This window comes from Zootoca vivipara, chromosome 4, assembly GCF_963506605.1.
Source record: "Zootoca vivipara chromosome 4, rZooViv1.1, whole genome shotgun sequence".
Taxonomy (NCBI): Eukaryota; Metazoa; Chordata; class Lepidosauria; order Squamata; family Lacertidae; genus Zootoca; species Zootoca vivipara.
Genome location: NC_083279.1, coordinates 51,828,841 through 51,850,402, shown reverse-complemented (window position 1 = coordinate 51,850,402; position 21,562 = coordinate 51,828,841). Strand labels below are relative to the sequence as shown.

The window sequence follows — 21,562 nt, the reverse complement described above, 5'->3', positions numbered from 1 at the left end:
AAGGAACACAACTTAATCAAGACTGCTAGATCTGCACAAGAAAGGACAATAAGAATATGGTTCTTATTCTTCCCCTCCCCCCTGAAAGTAACATTACAGCACTACAAGGCTTTGGTAATTACCGGTAATAAGTACCTTAAATAAAATAGAGAAAGCATAAGACACAGCCTAGTGCCACTTTTCAAGATTTAGTCTCTGCCTTGCTATGCTGTAGGCAGCTTTCTAAAAAATTACTCCTATGATCGGAGTTTCCTAGCTGGTTGCCAGAATTATATTTATGGCCCACATTAGCAATCTGGCAAGCCCTGAAATGAATGGGATCAAAGTTAATTGCAACTAGCTTGATTTCAATGGGATTTAAGCCTAATTTAAGGGCCAAACTAGATGTGATGCGAGCCACATAATTTGGCTTTGTGTAGCTGCTTTTTGTTTAACAAAATTGTCAATAGGAACTTTCCTCCCATTGCAAATAGCAAGCAAAGATGGAGGCTGATTCCTATAATGTCAGGGTTAAAGCCAGCTCCCCTACCACAATGCCATGGCCCCAATCCAGCTCAGCCTTCACCCTGGGCTATTTGTTAAAAAAATAAACTGCACAAGGCCAAACTACAGGGCAAATATTACATGTAGTTCTTTTGCACTGAGCTCTATAAAAGCTGCAGAGCTGAACTACCTGAACCAGTAACATAAGGTCTAATGATGGGCCAGTACAAATTTGGATGTGAAATGATCCCTTGCATTGAAAGAAAGGTTATCATCATTTCCTTGAGCTACAACCTCTATACATGCAATACATGTAAGACTGGGTTGTAAGTCTTACTTTACTTGCATATAATTCCAGGATAGAGAATATTGACAGCAACACCAGGATATGATCATAAACTATTATGCCATGCTGGCATGCATTGCAGGGTATTTTATTTGGCACTGTGCATGGATGTACTAGAGTAAATACTCATAAACAATGTGCCAAGTTTCCCTTCTTTCTTTCTTTTTTCTCCAATAGGACTCAGGTTTACAAGTGCCTAAGGTTATAGTTCTTGGAAACAATCTCTGTTTAAATTAGTGGAGCTTACCGTTCCAGCAGGGCAGTCCTATGGTCCCAGTTTGCTGAGTAGCTACTAAACTAGGACTAACATTGACATAGCATTGTCATGAGTCTATGCCCAACAGTCAACACCACAACAATAACTTGAGCAACAAACCCTTCATGTAGCAACATTAACCATAGTAACCTTACTATGTAAAACCCCCTTAGTAACCTTGGCAACTCCACAACCAACTACTGGTCACAGTGTCATTCACTGATGACATCCTTATGTTATCCATCTGCAAGAGCACCCACCAGAATGCAGCAACCACATCATTACCCTATCAAGTATAAACTATGGTTACCAGATGTCCCCGGATTTACAAATCTGTCCCCGGACAAAATCCGTCCCCGTAATGTCCCCGGATTTCATTTAATGTCCCCAGATTTATATTTTAAGTGTTGTAGATTTATTAGTAGGGAATGAATGTTGCATGATGTGCACAAGACACATCATATGGGGACTTCCAGCGAGGCAAAAAGGCAGGCCCCGACCTTGCTGCGCTGCCACCGCTAAGGAGGAGAGGCAGGAGAGCACCGGGAGGACAAGGACACATGGCTGAGCCCAGGCCCGATCTGAGCCTACTCTACGGCAGCTAGCACTCCAAGAGAGCAGGCTGGGGTCCAGAGGAAGGCTGCATGACAGAGGAGACCACAGAAGAGAATATATTCTTATTTTTTAAAAAACAACAACAACCTTTTTAAATAACTTTTTTTCTCTTAAAAGAAAAGTGTCCCCGGATTATTTGAAACAAAATCTGGTAACCTTAGTAGAAACAAAGTGCAGAAGCATGCTCCAAGGAGTAGTAGACAACTGCACAATCTATGGCCCGATTGCCAGGAGGGAAAGAGTTCGAGTCCTACTGGGGTGTCAATGATTTCATACACATGCAGTTTTAATGTTGCACAGAGCATGCACATGTTCACACAGACACATGAAGCTGAAGGAAGCCTATAAGTGGGATCTAGGAAGTTGGTCAGAATTAAGAGGATAAGTCTGAGTCAGTGAAGACTAGTAGCCCAGGCAAAGTCCCAGCCTGAGCAGAGAAACCTTGCTATTAAGGCAAATCAAAGGCCAGCATGGATGCTTTGAGCTCATCCAGTACATGCAATTGCTTTATTGTTGTGACTGGAGGGGAAAATGGTGGGTATGCGAGACATTTTTTGTGGGCATAATGCTATGCCATCAGGGATTTTTTCATCAGTTCCGGCACTTTTCAGGTGGATGCCATTGCCATTATAAGAGAACAAGGAAGGTGTTCATGGTGAGTTCTGGCACCTCTTTTCCTATAAAAAATAGCAGGGTATGCCATTATAATTGGTGGGATCAACCACTGAATGAATATAGGATTGTGGCTAAGGTTCATTTCTGCCTCTCTCCAGTGGCCTCTCACACTGCGAAGAAATCACTACACAGACATTATTTACTGACAGCATAGCTTTGTGGTTTGCCAAAGAGCTTTGAAGTATCCTATACTACCCAGGGGGTTAGTAACTTGAAGTTAGGATTGCCTGAGGGCACTCTCAGGCTACTTACTTATAATGTATAGCAGGCTCCCCTACATCAGTGGGGCTATTCTGAAGTAAACATATTGTGAACAGCAGCTTAATGATTTCGAAAATCAAATACTTGTTCCTAAATTATGTACATGCTTGTTCACACACTCTCAGTTGGGTGGGGGATTCAGAGTTTTCATCCTGCAGTAACTGTTAACATATAGAGAAAATAAATACATACTGTGGTACCTCGAGTTATAAACGCCTCAGGTTACAAATGCTTCAGGTTACAAACTTCGCTAACCTGGAAGATTTACCTCGAGTTGAGAACTGCCCCAGGATGAGAAGGGAAATCATGTGCCGGCGGGGCAGCGGCAGCAAGAGGCCCCATTGGCGAAAGCACACCTCTAGTTAAGAACAGTTTCAGGTTAAGAACGGACCTCCGGAATGAATTAAGTTCGTAACTAGAGGTACCACTGTATTTATAGAGAACACTATGTTTAAAATAAAATGATTTGAATATGGAAATTTCTATATGTACTGGGGGGGGGGGAGCAGGGGAAAGAGGGAGGGAAGTTCTGTTGCAAGTGGAAATCCTGGCACTGACTGGATGGTTACTTAGCACTGCATTAGATACAAGCCAGTTGCTATAATTAAAAAAGAAATACACCTTACTACTTTGAGGAAGATTGTGACTAGGTCACTCAGTCTGCTTCAAGCCCCTGTTGTCCCTCCCTTTAACTCAGACTTGGACACGGCAGCCCTTAAACAGAGGACTGTCCTCTGTGAAGTAGGACATGTGGCCACCCTACTAGCATGCTCAGAAAAATACAGATTGCATTATCAAAGTCAAATCAGCATCTAGACTACATTTTGAAATGAGATACTTACTGCACAAACTATTTTGTGATTGGATTTCATGGGAAAGTCTTCCGTTCCAAACATTTACTGCTATGAGCTGGTAAACACTGTAGTAGGCCTTTCCACAAGCTCCTCATATATATGCTGTCCTTACGAAGGCTGCAATCTGCAGACCCATAACGTGATGCCTGTTTGCTCGGATAAAAAAATGGTACATAGAACTATTCAAGCATTGATCTGTTCAGCAGGAATTATCCTTCTTTATAAGAGAGATAAGTTATGGCCCAAATAGGCATGCAAGTCTTTTGGTTATAAAAAAATAAACGTAATCCTTACTTTTAACCAAGCAGAGTTAGAAGTCAAATACTCTTTGCCTCTTAAAGAATTACAAACAGCATTACGTACAGTATTATAAATATTTAGCATCTAAAGTTGCTGACCTGCCTCAAACTTTCTCTTCCTTTTTCAGCAGCAGAGGGTAGATTTTCATAAGCTCGGCTGAGTTTGTGAAAGCAAATCCTTTTAAAGAGACAGTCTCTAACAATAACTGGAGTGATACCAAGTGTCATTGATCTCTCTCTCTCTCTCTCTCTCTCTCTCTCTCTCTCACACACACACACACACACACACACACACACACACCACATGTGAACAGCAGCATAATGATTTTGAAAATCAAATACTTGTTCCTAAATTATGTACATGTTTGTTCACACACTCTCAATTGGGGGAGGGAGTTCGGAGTTTTCATCCTGCAGTAACTGTTGACTTATAGGGAAAATAAATGCATATTTCTAGGGAACACCATTATAAAATGATTTGAATATGAAAATTTCTATATGTTCTTGGGGGTGTGTGAAGCGGGGGACATGTGTGTGTGCATGTGTGTGCGTGCACTTTTTTGGTTAAGAAAAACTGTAAAACTTTGTTTGATAACAAAATCCTTAAGTGATGCAATTAACCTGTGCTTGGAAAAAATAATAAATAAAAATCACAGTTTGAGAAATTCAAAGAGTTAATCAATTGTGGAACAGATATCTGTAACAGGTTCCAATAATGAGACATTAATGGTGCACATGGAGTTAGGAAAAAAGCCTTGCTTAAGCCCTTTCTTCTCTGCACAGATCTTGAGCTTTCAAATTAAGATTATCAGGTGGCATACTTTCCTGGGTCATTGATTTTTCCACTCTAAGTGGTTTTAGCATCAGTACTGTATCTCAGCAGACTTGGTACTGGACTCCCCACGCCAACACTTACCATCACCACTCTTCAAAAAATTATTTGCCTGCTTTGACAGCTGGATGAAATGATTGCAAATTTAATTACTTTTGCTCACCTTGGAAACATGTGAAGTTCAACTGTTAGCTTGAGTTGAATGTGATTCATTTATTAAAGACAAAATATCCAATTTTCAGAGGCCTAAGGAACAAATACCATTTACATCACCATTTGCAAAGGATGTGTTAAACAAGACGATTTAATACTGTACATGTTGTTGCTGGCGTGTCAGTTCAGAAGATTGAACACATTTTTAAACAGCAGAAGTTGATACAATAAGTTTATCACATTCTATCTATCTCCAAGGTTGCAAACTGTAGATTTTACTTGAAAACAGTAGTGTAATTGAAATCATTGCTACTTAGAGTACATTTTGCATTCTGATCCTAAAACATTGATTAGAAGTAATCCCTGAAGATTTAAATCAGTTTTACTTTCAGGTTAAGCACAATTAAGGCCAGTTTTTTCTTCATTTGTCATTTCCACATACACATACTTTGGAAGTTCTGCTGAAATTTATAGGCTCTATTTCCAAGGATATGTGTTTAGTGGAAAGTGTCTCTTGTAATGTTTGAAGGGATGTATATGGTTGTTAGGCAGCTGCCCATCTCTGTACCTGTGATGCACAGGTCATATTCTGCCCTGCATATTTGGTAAAGCTCACCAGTTTTTCTATAGAGACTGATCTCCATGAATGAAAAAGTGATCTATGAAGTTATATAGCATCTTCACTTGCAGAACCTACATAAACTACATCCTTGTTAGTTGTGCATTCATATTCTTACTACCAGTATTATGTTCCACCCAGCTTGCAAAAAAAATGTACATGTGTCTTATAAGAGGGTCATCTTTCTTGCAGTTTGCACTTTTTAAAAAATCCAAGTATCTAACAATTCAGATATTTCTTTAAAAAAATACTGGACAAAGAAAGCTGGATTCAGATCAGAAAAGGGCTGACATCATATGCATGTGAATAATGAGAAGTACTATTATTCACTATATTTGAATTCCAAAGAAACAAGGATCCATATGTAATCCATACATCTTCATTATTTGTTGCTATTATAATAATGCATCCCATATGTGCCAGGAATTACAAAATAGTGCACAGATCTGCTTTGAAATTTTGTTTCCCATTTGTTGTAATAACAAATTTGAAAGAAGAATATTGCTAAGGCTGCAATATTGTCCACACATAACTGAAATGAGTGGGACTTACATGCATTGGATTGCTCTGTAAATGCAGTTTGTTTGTTTGTTGAACTAGGTGTTTTTCTCTTTGATCCCATGCCACTGGTCATCTCAAGCACTACAACTGCTGCTCTGTGACTCCCATTCATTTCAATGGGACTTCCTTTTGTTTCTTGGGAATAACTGCAGCGGACACTACTCTGGCAAGACGGACACATATTATGTTCCTGTGCAGAGGCAGAGAAATTGTGGAGAACTGCAATTCAGTTCACATTTAAAGATGAACCAAATTCATGCTTTCCGAAACAATATGCAAACTGAAACACAGCCATCCTCTGAAATTTGTACTTATCCAAATTTTGCAGTGCGATTTCCAAGCCAAGAAATATATGCAGAAAATACATACACTAAGGTGTGCATAAAATGTATATACAGTATTAGTGGAAATAACATGCAAAATGTATTATATTAGGGGAAATTGTTTTGCATAAATATATGTATTAGGCACAATTGCATATTAAAAATCTGCATATTAGGAGAAACACAAGCTGAAATGCTGAATAATTTTCACATGGACTTCTTTGCTAAAAAATTGCAAATTGTGGGAAAGTAGAAAACTGAACCTAAGATTGGAAAAATGAGAAACCCTATACTGTGAAGGTGGCTGTCATCACAATATGCATCTCCATGATACTGCCTGTGGCCTCTGGGAACCTGAAATGTTAGCTTGGAAACTTTCACAATATAATAGTAGCCATCTATGCTGAAAGATCTTCCATGCATTACAATTGGCATCTGGGTAGCTTATCATGGGAAGCTATTTTCAGTGGCATTCCTGTAGCCAGAGTAATGCATAAGCATATGAAGTGGTCTAATGTTGAGTCAGATTACTGGCCCATGAAGCACAGTACAGTGTCTAGTCCAGACATAGGCAACCTTGGCTCTCCAGATGTTTTGGAACTACAACTCCCATGATCCCTGACCCCTGGCCCTGTTAGCTAGGGATCATGGGAGTTGTAGTTCCAAAACATCTGGAGAGCCAAAGGTTGCCTATGCCTGGTCTAGTCTGACTGGTAGTGCTTCTCCATGCTTTGGGGCAAAAGCCTTCTACTGTGCTACAGGAATTACGGTGCAAAGCTCTTATCTATCGCTGAGCTATGTGCTCCAGAAATTTAGTATGGAATAATATCCACCTAAAAAGATTCAGCCTGTAAACAATTTCCCTTAAGGTCTGCAGTATATCCTTGCAGGTATACCTGAAGAACTGACCTTTTAACTACTGAGTTATAAGTATTTAATAGAAACAGGTTTGGCTAAGTTCAGTGCCACTTCTTAAATGACACTTATACATACATGTATACTGCCTGTTCTGTAACATACATCCAAGTAGTGTGCAAAATGCAAATACAATATATTTTTAAAAACAAATTATAATAAATTTAAACCAAAAACTTAAAATCACTGGCATTATAGGCCACCAAACACAAGGTGAATAAGTTGGTTTTCAGCATGTACCTCAGCTGCAGATTCAGCACATACTTGGTTTCAGGGTGAGGTGGTTGGGAAAGGCTATTCCAGAGTGGGTACCACCACAGAAAATAGCTTCTTCCTGGCTGGTTGTTGCTGGATGCATGTCCTTGGCTGTGGTACACCTGCACACACCAGGAACCTTAGTGGAAAAGGTCCCCTAGCCTTAGCCAACTTGGGCAATATGGGTCAGGTTAAGCACAATTACTTTTTTCATTCTTCTTATTCAGTGTGGTATGAAGATCATCCTGCAAGGAAAGGGACAAAAGTAAAGAGAGGGACAGCATGCAGTAGCTTAGGACATTCTGATTCCAAATGGAAAGAGACCGTTGAAGATGCCAGGAAGCAGGGGATGGAAATAATGAGGCAATATAGAATGAGGAAGGCTATTTAAACAAAGGCCAATGCCCAGAGGTGATAATCCCGTCATGTAGTGTCCTAAAGATACTAGGCTGTTCCTTTGAAATTTGCAGTTCTGTTCTACCAAGACAAAAGGTGGCATGTGGAACATGCCAAGCCTTGGCTTAAACCGTGGCTGGGTTTGAAAGAATGCAATGACAGATAACAGCTTGCATAATTTAAATAAATATTTTCTGCATTTAATTTTATCTATGCAGGCATACCAGTTATATTTTGCCTGTTCTGTTGACTCTTCCTTCCTTCCCCCCTACTTAGAAGTGGTATTAACATCATATTATGGGGAAAGTGACTGTTAAATGTTCTAAGGTGAACAAAAGACTGCGTTCTTGGCTCAGGTTCAACTGTAGTGTAATTCAATGTTATCTTTGGTTCAGAACAATTACACCAGATATAGAGACACTTGACTTTGGACATGAGTGTGTTCAAAGGCAATGCTAAAGTAATCCACATGGCATGTTACATATGTTGTTCAAAATTTTGGAACCTATAGAGAAATTATATACTACACAGCTGCAAACCGCGCAAAAAAGATGCTAATGCAACATGTTTTATATTTTTCACCACAGCAGTTCCCAGTGCCAAAGTGAGAAAGCACTGAACAGCAGCTTCACTTGTTGTTAGTCAAAGTTGCTTGTAGCAAAAGGAATCAAGCACAGTTCTGGTGCACACACACACACTGCTTTTTGGATTATGGCCGCATGTGGATTTTTCTGAACTTAAGAAACTACAACTTTTGTTGCCTGCACTGCTGCTCAGCAACAGATATTTGAGAACTGCACATTCTGATGATTGCCATTGAAAGCTAGATTTTCAAAGTGAACATCTATCTCCACATCACAAAGGGTTAAGACAATGCCAGCTACTGGCAAAATGCCTATATTTGAAAAGAAGACTATTGTATAGGAGTGCTTTCCCCTGTGTGGCAATGCTGCCCGTCCTGTTGCCACTGTGAGAATGTGCATTGACAACCCACACTGCAAGAATTTGAGTAATGTTTACAATCCACAGTGAAAACAGAAAAGAAGATGAAGATAAAAAGTTAGCATTGTGTGCTATTCTTGGCTGGCTCGTTAACAGAAGGACAGAGGAGCATGGGGAATATCAGAAAAAGTAACCAATGCAAAATTTAAAAGGGGGGAGGAGTAAGTTCATTAAATAAGATGAGAAATCGTAATGTAGGCAGAGACTACTGATTGGATTTGCTGAGCAATTTTTTAATGCTAAACCGTAGAGATGGGGTCTCCAGCGTGATGCCCTGGGACACCATGACAGCCCATTAAGACACCTGCCCCTCCCATTTTTAAAAATTTAAGTTGGCTTCTGTTGTTGTTGGGGTAGGGGTTACCTATTTTTTCTCTGTTTTATTTGCTGTGGGGTGTATACTGTATAGGTGATTAGTCATTGGCAATTTCTGAACATCAGCTGTTTATTTTCTGTGAAATGGGTATTTTGTGGAGCCAATGAGTTTGTCAGATTTCCAAATGTGCCCATAGGCACAAAACATTAGTGAACTCCTACTCTAGAGAATGCAGAATAGTGGTAGATACTGAGGGTTTCGGAGCAAATGACACTTTTGTACTGTTAATTTGGGTCCTGTCCTGTCTCGTAAGGGACCCAGGTGGTGCTGTGGTTAAACCACTGAGCCTAGGGCTTGCCAATCAGAAGGTCGGCGGTTCGAATCCCTGTGACGGGGTGAGCTCCCATTGCTTGGTCCCAGCTACAGCGGGAAGGTAAACGGCGTTTCCATATGCTGCTCTGGTTTGCCAGAAGCAGCTTTGTCATGCTGGCCACATGACCTGGAAGCTATACGCCGGCTCCCTCGGCCAATAATGCGAGATGAGTGCGCAACCCCAGAGTCGGTCACGACTGGACCTAATGGTCAGGGGTCCCTTTACCTTTACCTTTACCTGTCTAGTAAATTGTTCTCAACAGCAAAGACCCCATTACTGAGCAGAGAGAGCCCACTGGGTGGTATTCAACTAAGTTTTAACTTAGAGCAGGGTCTCTGAAATGACTAAGTTAGGGCCATTAATTTCAATAGGTCTAATTTGAGTAAAACCTAGTTGAATGTATTTAATTCATGTAGTATCACAAATGTGAGGCACTGTGGAAAGGGTAATAAAATTTGTTACCATGTAGCCCAGGCTATGAGCTAAAGCAGGCATCCCCAAACTGCAGCCCTCCAGATGTTTTGGCCTACAACTCCCATGATCCCTAGCTAACAGGACCAGTGGTCCGGGATGATGGGGATTGTAGTTCAAAACATTTGGAGGGCCGAAGTTTGGGGATGCCTGATGTAGCCAGACAAGCTTTATTTGAGGTTGCAGTTTCCCTGCAATGAGTTGAAAAGCAGCTATGGCTTAACAGATCATCATCTGTATGTCCTCAGAGAACAAGGAAGGAGGGAAAAGTTTTATCACTGGTCTCATCCTTCCTTGCTGAAATGGCTGTCTTCTGATATTGCCATGAATATTTCAATGGTAGTTGGCACAATTATTGGGCGGGGTGGGGTGGAATGGTAAGGGCTTGATGGATGAGACTTGGATAACAGTCTATCTCACTCTTCAGTCTATTTCGATCTGAAGTAGATTGGCCTGTCATAAAAAATAGATGGTAAATAGAGTGTGCATATTACAAAAACAAACCACCCACCACAGATTTGAGGGCACTTGCGTAATTCTCTGTACCCAGCCACGTTCATCTTCAAGCCCTCAAAATAAAAGGCTATGAATGCTTGCTTTCTGTAAAAGTAATCTGTCACTAAGTGGTGTCCTTATATATAGCAGGTACTGTTTATTTACTGCAGTGTACACAGTATTGTGGCAGTCCTTTTCAGAGGGGCAAAGTTAATCTGTGTGGATAAAGAATGCATGCTATTTGTCACTCATAACTCTGTTTTTAGAACATAAAGCCTTTAATTAGTACCCTGGATTGGACCTTTTCTTTTCTTTACTTTGCAAGGCTAAGATCACTTTACATCAGGTCCCAGAGTATCCTGATGTAAAAAAAAGAAATGCTCAAAAACCCTGATTTAGAAGGTTTTAAACTTTCTTTATTTAGAAGAAATTTTTGTTCATTTTATTGGGATTTACTGTACTTTCAATGATTAGGACTGTAGCCCAAGAAATGGCAAGTTGCCTGTCATTTTCCTTTCTCATCCTCACAGTCATGCTTACAGATGGCTGTGTGCAAATGCTCACCTTGCCAATTAACATCCTTCACCTGCTGTCCTGCTCCCTCTGAGCATTGAGGGAAGGTGAAAGGTGGTTCCAGTTCCTGATACGTAGTTTTGTGGCAAAGCCCTCCCTTGCCACACCGTGACCTTCACCTGCCCTAGGTGTACTGCTTGCTGGGCCATTCATTGGAAGCTGAAAATAGGTAGGCTGCAGCCCTTTAAAGAGCCCCTCTACTCTTTGCTCTCTCCACATATGGATGGAACAAGATAATGGCCTCATCCTCAATGCATGCTATGGGTCTGCCAAAGCAGTAACTGGTCTTGGGTGTATTTCCTGCTTTTGAAAGACTTTCTTTCATGCAGAAAAAGTATTGCAGATACTGAGGCTCGGTGCTGGTTTCTGTATAGGATGTTCTTCAGTGCCCACTCCCACTCCCCCGCCATGCCCTCCTTTATTCTCACAAGTACTCATCCACTTGCCCAATTGGTACCAACTCCCCATCCCTAGAGAGGGAAAAAGAGGGAGGAGGGACTTCCGGCCCTTGCTCTTCTCACTGCTTGCTTGCTTGCTTGGACTGTGCAGGTGAATGGGCAGGTAACAGCAAGCAGATTCAACAGCAGGGTAAGAAGGGTTGGCTGTGGGCCCCTTGCTGGCGTGTTGGCCTTGGCAGATGCCTGATCATAGCAATATTTGATGCCAGCTCTACGGAAAGAGATTGCCATTATTACCCAGGTCTGCATTTATGACTGCAGAACTGTCCCACCCTGGTGGGATGCTACTGTGTGTAGTGTTTTGTTTTACTTGCCTGACATTAATATTCTCTTTGTGTTGTCTGGTCAAATGTATAAGCCTTGGCTCTCCCTGGCCAGCTCTTCACTTCACTCAGGTTGGAATACATGAGTATAAAGCACAGACGCCTCAAGTCAATTGAGAGAGGGCCAGGAACATGTTTAAACTACCACTATTCTTGGCAAAATACAAAGGAGATGGGAGGACAGGGGAAAGAACGGGCTCCACCTCCAGGTATTCCATGAAGAAAAGTGACTACCTTCACTGTCATGGGTGTACACCTTTTTCTTTCTATCTGAGTACAAAATGTAAAATGAAAAGCAGGCCTCTGACAACATCCCTTTTTCTGAGTGACTTACAATGCAAAACATTGTTTAAAAATCTACTGACACTGAAGCAATGCTGTTTAACTCTGTTGATGCTGTTTCATTTTGTTTTTTAACTTTGCGTGGGAAATCGGGAAATAGCATGCACAAATCAGGGTACAATCTTCCTCCTTCCTCTGTTGAACTCTTGTTATTTGCAAATAAACAAGACTTTCACTGATCCTAGCATGGCCCCTCAAGAGTGAGGCTGCCCAAGGGAGATATTTTGAATGAGCTGCCTGTACATCTGTTTTGATCTGGCCAATAGGGAAAGGGGAGAACAACTATTCAAGTTCCCACTTGTTCCTTGACAAGATCAATGTGAGAGGCAATGGAGCCTAAGCTTGCCAAAGAGCAGTTTAAAAGAGCTGCAGTGGCATAATGGGTGATGCAAGACAGCATGAAAAGGACCAAAGGGCTGAACCAATTGGAAGTGTCCTTTTTTGATACTCTCCTTTGTCAAATGATGGAGCATGTGAAGGGTGTGTATGTGGCTAATAAATAACTCTTTGGCAATATTCTCAGAAAGCTTATCAACAGCCCCTGCAGATACAGATCTACAAGACAGAACCTGAGTGGTCTATCCAGGAATTGAAGTAGAACTGCCATCCCTGAGGTCAATGCAAATCTGATGTTTCACCCTAAATGAGCTCCTGTTGAGGCTTGCTGATCTTGTGCACTTCTCCTGAAGCACTGTAGCTAGAGACTCCGGCAGAGAATCCTCTGCTTTCCCATTCACTGAAGTTAGCAGCAATAGCTTCTGACAACTTTAGTTTAGGAATTTAACTTAAGGATATGGGAGCAGTTTTGCCTATGGATGTGAACCAGGTCTCTGATGTATTCAGTATGGTCTACCTTCTACACTAAATGTAATGCGACATTGACTTCATGACAATGCCAGTGTGCCCTTTTTAAACAAGTTTCTAAGCCTGATGGTTGTTATGGAGAACAAATATTGCAGGGCTGGAGACCCAAGGGGCATTTGTTGTGTGTCTCAGCATCCTGCACATCTGACCCTCCATAGAACATCAGATTCCCAATCTAGTGTTTCCACAAGCACATTCCTGTCATCCTTTCTCCAACCCATTCTTTGCCAAAATGTTTAATATTCCAGAAAAACAAAATGCAGATTTTGTAATCAGAACAGACGCAGTAGACTCACTCATGCCTTTGAATTACCTTTGAGTTCCTCTGCAAATGGCTGTGAGATTTTAGCTCTGCCTGCCTTCCACAGATATTTAAACTGCGTCTGAAATGTAGAGGCAAGACTTAGCTGTGTGAAATCTGAAAAGCAGAATTCCATGAGCTATTAATGTCTCCACAGAGCACAGTGCCTGAGTGAAGCAATCCACATACCAATACATTGCCAGTTTTCCTTATCAAAATCTCACGACTATTTTTATTCCCTTCGTTGTGTAAAAGTGTGGACTTACTGTAATAACATTACGGATGTTTTAAATGCCACCTGGAGGGATGAAATTTCTTTCCTATCAAATCTCGGTGACTTATTAAACAAATAAAATGTACCTGAACACATGAAGCAATGGGAGACGGTTGTTTTTAAGCCATTTTTAGAACTGAATAGTGTAATTGTTGGTGAAACTTGCTTAGATACTAGAATAGGAATTTGCAGGATCAAAGTAGCAGTTAAGATGCTCGGGAACTCATTCAAAAGTTTGCATAGCTGATATTCTCTAGGGAATACTGGGCTTCTTTGTACATGGGAACTTCTGGTTCCAAGCAATTTGAAACCTAAACTGTCACAGATTTAGGACCAAATTCTTCAAAGTCCTGAGGGGATGCTGCTGAGAAGAGTATCTCTAACTATGCTGCCTTTAAACCATGTTGCCAACACACAGGTGTCAGAGAGCGCTTTACACGCAGACTGTACACACAGAGAATGCTTAATAGATTCTGGTCCTAATTCCAATTGGAGGGAGATGGATGGGAAAGAAAGGCAAATAGTCAGAGGAACAGTTCTCTACATTTGACAGCTGGCTCTTTTTCTGAAGTGGGCTCCTCCAATAGAAGAAGCTGTACCTGCCAAGCCTTTCCTGTCAATATTATATTAACCATAACAGCACAGAAGCTCCCTTCTTCTGGAATAAGTTGGCAACTCAGTTGTGCACATTTTTTTAAAGAGTAAATTATTTTGTCAATGCCAGGAGTGGGGGAACATTTCAGCCTTGGGGCCACATTACCATTTGGTCAACCTTCTAGGGGCCACATTCCTGAGGTGAACAGGGCCAAAGGTGAAAGTGCGCAGAGCAATGAATGTGAATTTTACCTTTTGTACAGTAAGCTGGTTTCTATACACACTCGCACGTCCCTCTTTATCCTCCATTCAGACAAGTCAGAAGCATTTTCAGTGTTTGAGGGGACATTCTAGGCAGGCAAAAGTACTCAAGGAAGGTGCAGAGCAAGGCTTCTGAGGTGTGGCCCTGTGAAGAGTCCTGAGGGTCAGATTATGAGCCCTGGAGGGCTGCTTTTGGCTCCTTGGGCCCGAGGTTCCCCATCCCTCATCTACATAAACAGCCACATTTCTTCAGGGTTAGCTCTCTCACCCTGGGGAGCTTAGTCATCAGTTTATCATGGAATGGAATAGGATACAGTTGTGTGGTGCTGGTTAAGTGCTAATTTGTAACTAAGTCTTGCTCTCCATGAAAATATAATAACATCAATAATGTATTTCGTACGTACCCAACTCATCTGAGTGGGTTGCCCCAGCCACGTTGGGTGGCTTCCAAGAAAAGTAATAGGATTGCTTATCTCTTTGACATCCAGCAGAAGGGTGTTTCACAGGGCAGGCACAACTACTGAGAAGGTCCTCTGCCTTGTTCCCTGTTGCTTCACTTATCTCAATGAGGGAACCGCCAGAAGGAACTCAGAGATGGGCCTCAATGTCTAGGCCAGGCATCCCCAAACTGCGGCCCTACAGATGTTTTGGCCTACAACTCCCATGATCCCTAGCTAACAGGACCAGTGGTTGGGGAAGATGGGAATTGTAGTCCAGAACATCTGGAGGGCCGAAGTTTGGGGATGCCTGGTCTAGGCTGAGCAATGGGGGAGGAGATGCAATGTATCTTGTTGGGATGACAAGAATAAATTATTATTATTATTATTATTATTATTATTATTATTATTTATACCCCGCCAATCTGGCTGAGTTTCCCCAGCCACTCTGGGCAGCTTCCAACAGAAAAATGAAATAAAATAATCTATTAAACATTAAAAGCCTCCCTAAACAGGGCACATCAAGGAATAGTAGACTAGAATGTGTTGTCCTTCTGTTTTATACTCCATGCCAATTTAAAAGTCATGGAAAAGTATGGATTTGGTGAGTCACATCTGGGATAAAGAACAACAGTAAAAAAAGAATTGATGTTTTCCTGACACACCATAAACTAAAAGGGTTCCAAGTTTTATAATGCATTGTGTGTACAAATTAATGGAAAATATATGTCTGTTTTTATAAGTATTACTATGAAATTGCCAATGTTGACTTGGTTTGTGCCTTTTCATGGGGGAGTTTGGCTTCAAAGATATAAGTAATTTTATGGATTTAACATTGACAATTTGCCATGTTAGTCTAAGTGCGTCTTAAAATTTTACTGAGACATTCAAAGGAACGTCGGAGTGGGTGAAAAGTGCATGCATACTGAAAAGGAACATTCCTAGGGCTGATATTTATCACCCTCAGGCTTTAATTATACATCTATTTACCAAAAACCTAAATGTAGATGTAATTTTAGTTTTTTGTGTGATGATGGCCTGGGGTGGTGCTATTCAATGGCAGTCCTACTCAGAGTAAGCCCAACTGAAGTTAATGGATAAGCCTATAATTTCTTAATGATTTTTTGGAATTCACTACCACAAGATGAGATTACCACTGGTTTAGATGGCTATAAAACTGGATTAGGAAAATTCATAGAGGATATGACTCTATTTGCCATGATAGATAAAAGGAAACTTCATGTTCAGAGACCCTCTGTCTCTAAATACAAGCCTCAGGCCCAGGGCCAAATGTGGCCCTCCAGGCCTCTCTATCTGGCCCTCAGAGCTCTCCCTAGCAGGGCTGTCTCAAGCCGGTCAGGCGCCCTGGCGCTGTGGCACGGAGATTGCTCCGGCGCCCCCACCCTGGTGTCCCTCACCAGGCCTACTTTGCCCTCTCTTAGAGTGTGTTTGCCAGAATTGAATATGTCCCTGAACTCTGATAATGATTTTTGCTTCTTTTGATGGAGAACTAAGAGGGGTGTGTGGATGTATTAAAAACTAGCCTAATGTACAAAGCAAAATCTACTTTTGTTGTTCTGCCCATTTTTGCTCCCCCCAAAAAAAACCCCGTTGCCCAGAAGGGAATGCAGTTCCCAGGCTGAAAAAGGTTCCCCTGTCCTGTTCCAATGGGTGCAGGCACACAGTGTAGAAGCAAAACCCTCTCATTTTAGTAGGCACAATTCCTCAATATGTTTTTGGTTAAGCCTGAATACATGAAAATACTAGATGAGTAGAAATGAGTGAAGCTGCTTTGTTACATCCTATTTGGCTCTCGCGCAGCTGGAAAATTACTGAGGGAGGGATATGGTTGATTAACTGATACGAAGTTTAAAGATTCAAATAAGCATTGCCACATTTAGCATTCTCTTTCCACGGGCCAGAAAACCATCTAATCCTCTACATTAAACGAGAAAGAAACACTCAGTAGACTACTGCAGATCACATACAGTAATGCAAACCAGTGCTTTGCCCCCTGTCTCACTAGTTTACAAGAGAGAAACAAAAAATAAAATGCTTATACTGTAGCAACTTTGACATAAAGCTGTCTTTTTGTAACTTTCTCAGGAAATCTACAGCAGAGCAGAGAACTTAATACAGGCTGTGGCAACAGGTTTATTTATTTATTTTACTTTGGCAAATTTTCTGTGGTAAGGATAAAACTAGATTAAATGGGAGGAAACTACGGGCTGGCATTTTGATGCAAACAATGACAAAAATATCCATGCATGAACAGCTCCAATCCCACATTAAACAACAGTCTGGAAGTGCTCAAGAGTCTTGAGGCATAGGTTAAACCTTTTGTAACCAAGCCAAGCGATGACTGCAGCTTTCATTTTAACATTTGGGGGAAAGCTATTTCCTCATTAAATGTAACACAGATAAATGTTTTCTAGGTTATCTAACCAAACTTCTGCAAAACCACACTGTGCATGCCTGTGATGGTGATCGCTTGAGTCTGCAGTGTCCTCGACATTCAACAATAAGTGTCCAATCTGCATATTACGGGCAAGCTTACCAATTGTGTAGTGAACAACATCCAGAAGCCACGATGAAAGAGCCCCTAAACTGTGTGGCATCTACTACTTTGCAGGTATTACATATTGTTGTTTTTTAAAACAACCTTTCAGAATGATTCAGTGATATGATATAAATTGTATTTATTAAAATGCAAGGTAAAGGCAACATTAATTGGCTGATGTTCAGAGTGTAACTTTTGCAATAGAATACAGTCGTTATTATTGTGGGAGGAAGGATGGTTCAGTTGTGCATATGACTAAGTTTTAGTGTTTCTGAAGGTCTAATAATATGCAGACCATTATCAGGACTCCTCCTCAAAGTAAATCTCTCCATCCCTTTGCTCCTGAAGAATATGCAATGCTAATTCATCCTGACTTTTAAGAATGTGTTTGGCTACTTTTGAAATTCGTATTTTATTGTCTCTTCTTAAGTTTTGAATAGCAACAATTTAAAGTACATATTTTTCAAATCAATATCTGACTACATACCGTATTGGCCCGAATATAAGCTGGACTTCTTTCCCAAATTCTGATCGTGAAAAGTTAAAGTGCGGCTTATATTCGTGACCTTACACCCCCAAAGCGGCGTGGCTCCCTTCCCCCAGGAAGCAGCCCAGGAGTGCAGGGCGATGCTGCCCGTCCCATCCGTGACTCCCAAGCCTCCCCCAAGCCGCCAAATTTTAAAGGTGTGGCTTATTTGTGAGTGCAGGCCAATACAGTAAATGAAACTGGTTGCAATTTGTTTGCAACTTGATACAATGGCACAAATCTTCCCAAACAGTTCTGAGTGGTGACTTAGCCAGCCATGCATGATATATGAATTGGTGGTGCAAGCGTCACAGGACCTGTTCATCACAAGCAAACTGAAATCCAGTTTGGGGGATTGGGAGGCTGGCCACACACTCAGTAGTTGTATGAGCTGTCTAACTTCTATTGCCAAGCAGACTGAGACAAAAGAGCCCTTAACAATGAGAATGCCTGTTAGGATTAACACCCAATGGTCCAACTTAATTTGTCTGTGCCAGATTGATGGAGTTATTTTGGCACTGAACTTATGTCAATGGATTTTCCTGGGAGAAATCTAGATTGCCAATTAGTTTCTGGTAGACAGCAGTAGAATCTACAGCCTAATTTTGATTAGGATTATTGAAGATTACCTCTGAATCACTGGCTTGCCATTGTATCAAATGCCCCGATGATTAATAATACCTTTGAGACCCATGCATCATCTGTGTTCCCTAGCCACATACACTGTTCTGATAGTCTTACTGTAGACACATAAGAACAGTTATCTACACATAGAGGCAAGCATTTAGTCCTGAACCATAGTTATTCCCTGCCTCAGAAGTCAAGGCAATCATGTTCCTCATGTTACACAAGCCAGTAATATTTAAATTTCCCTCACATGGGAAAAATGCTAACACTGTCGTGTCCTATTGTGACAAATCGGTCATTATTTTGTAGATTTAGAGGAATTATAAAAAACTGATATACAGTACAAAATATGCAAAGATCATTTCCTAAACATAATTAATATCTGATGATGCAGTCGGGTTCCTGACCTCAAGGGAATCCTAAACTGTAGCATCCTTAATCCTGTTATTTGATACCATGTACAGAGCAATGCTGTGCAATTTCTACTTAGAAGTAAGAGCTGCTGTGTTCACAGTGGCTTATTCCCATGCATGTGACTTTAGGATTGTAGCCTGAGGCAGGAATCCTATACAGACTTACCTTGGATGTCTACTTTTGAGAGGACATCCATAGGATTGCTCTGTACATTTAAAGCTAATGAGCCTGAACTGGCAAGCGAAGGTTATTTCCTGAGCAGTTACTAAGGATTATCCTTATACAGTATTTTGTTATTTTACATGGTAGTATTATTTTTATTTTTCATGAGAGTGGGTATTCACTTTTCACTATCTTTGATAGAAAGATGGTATGTTTGTATGGTTTAGGATCCACTGGTGGCCTAACTTACAACCAGAGTTTTCTCCTTAAGAAGATACATAGGCAGACATACAGTAGTCATTAACAGTGCAGTCCGATGTGTGCTTACTTGGAGGTAAGATACATTATGTTATGTTAAATGGACTTGCATTATAAAATGAAGATAATTTCCAGACATTTCTATAAAGTGGTGATTTTCCAAGCAGTTGGCTAATACTGTCAGTTATATTTCTATGCCTTTAGCAGGTACATAACCAAAGAGCAAAAGTTTTACTACTTATTTAGGGACCTGGTGTTTGCAGAAACATTTTAAAAAATCAATGTCATTAAAGAAGGGATAGTGAAATTGTTGCCATTCAGAAGTTGTAGGACTTAAACAGGTCCCTGCTCTGTCCCTCTATAAAGAAGTTAAAATGTTACCGTTTAGTGTAATACCCTGTTTTTTTTAAATGAACAACAGTACCTGTATTGCTTGGAATAGTGGTTTTATAAGCATGGCTTGTATGTGCTTTAATGCATCTAATGGCTGAAAAATGATCTTTGGTCCAGCTGTCCTCATGAAAATGGGAATGTCACCCCTTCTCCTTTGTGTCCTTAACTAGCATGGCACCAATATATAGAGTCCTCTGAATCTTTGGGGATTTAAGCTAAGCTTGCACAGAAAGATTATTTGAAGCCATCACACATCCCAGCTGCACAAAATGACAGAATGTTTTACAGATATGTCCACATAGTGCTCAAATGCAAGATACTGTGCATGTCTGGCTTTGTCTTCTCTCAAATCTCAGACACCTACAGCAAACCAAATTGTTGGAAGCAAATCTGCATGATCTCATCCTACCTATTCTCTCTGGAATGGAGAGATAATCTAAGCATAGTATTATTTTACAGAAAGAACAAAGAATGCTTTACAGGAATCTTTCACTGAAGGGCTGAAAGAAAAATTAAATCCCTCCTAATCTGTGACTGTTCTGACCATATATTAGTTTTGAATATATTAGTGGCCAGATCTTATTGCACAGCAAATTCAACACCGGCAATGTTATCCTATACATGTCTGCTCAGAAGTAAGTTCCATTGAATTCAATGGGGTAAGTGATTAGGATTACAGTTTTAAGCTTACGTCTCTTATAAAACACAGGGTAAAATATGAAGAGATTTTTATTTTACAGACAATGATTCTGGCTAGCATAACTAGAAGTAAAGATCATTAGAATATAGTAGGAATGCGTTATTGGCTGCTTTCAAGCATTGGAGATTTGATTTTTTTCCCCTCCTCTTGGATGCTAGTTAAAAGGCTTTTTATTGTTTACTTGTGTTCTAAATATAGCCTGTGAGTTGTTGTTGTTTTTTAAAAAGATATTGGCACTTTTCTCAATCTATTTTGAACTAATATACTCTTTCTCTATAAAACTTTTACTGCTTTGTGGGCAAATTGTAATAGCCTGCCAACTTTTCTATTCTGGAACTGCTGCTTCCAGGAATTTGAGGACAATTGCTAAAAACAAGATGTTTCTTAGTGCAAATAGTAGCAGCAGGCCCATGATGAATCTGGTACCCAATAAATCTCTCATATTGGTTGATTCATTTATGACAGTTAACAATACAGCAAGGTAGCATTTTGCTCTGTGTAAACATAAATTTTGCTCTGTGTAAACTTCAGTGATTAACACCTTTCAAGGCATCAGTTATATGCAGTATGATAAATTGGTTTTTCATTTACTGGTAGTTCATGTGGGATGAAAATTTGTAACAAAGCAGCAGCCACTATCAAAAATTTTCAAGCTAAAAAGTAGATCCTTATGTCCTATTTTCAAAGGTTACGTGAATTCTTTATACTAACATTGCTTCACAGATGACAAATTCTGGAATGCCAGCTTGTCATAACAAAATCTATAGTGTCCTATTTTCCCAACTTATCTGCCACCTTGCAATACATCAAATGGTAAAACGAAGGAATTTCAGATCATCCCATAATTTCACACAACTCGGTTTGTCTTGGAAATCATTGTATTGGCATTGTAAAGATTGTTATGCCTATCTTTCTGGTAACTAGTGGACAACAGCTTATCATATATAGATTTTAAAATGTCAGGGTTTGAACTGTTATATAGTTTGAATCTGTTT

The 21,562-nt window shown here is 40.4% G+C and overlaps 1 protein-coding gene across 4 annotated transcripts in view; it reads left to right on the top strand.

Moving 5' to 3' along the window:
- EVA1C (eva-1 homolog C) overlaps positions 1-21,562 on the top strand; it is a 52,467-nt gene that overhangs the window by 3,640 nt on the left and 27,265 nt on the right. For 2 of the 4 annotated variants that reach the window (XM_060273615.1, XM_035115384.2), the window contains exon 2: positions 17,363-17,559. The exons of 1 other annotated variant lie outside the window; for it this stretch is intronic. In XM_060273615.1, the coding sequence (XP_060129598.1) occupies positions 17,363-17,559 (197 nt within the window). Of the gene's footprint in view, positions 1-17,362; positions 17,560-19,443; positions 19,551-21,562 lie in introns of those variants that run through there. One more of the 4 variants, XM_060273616.1, reaches the window with a different exon arrangement.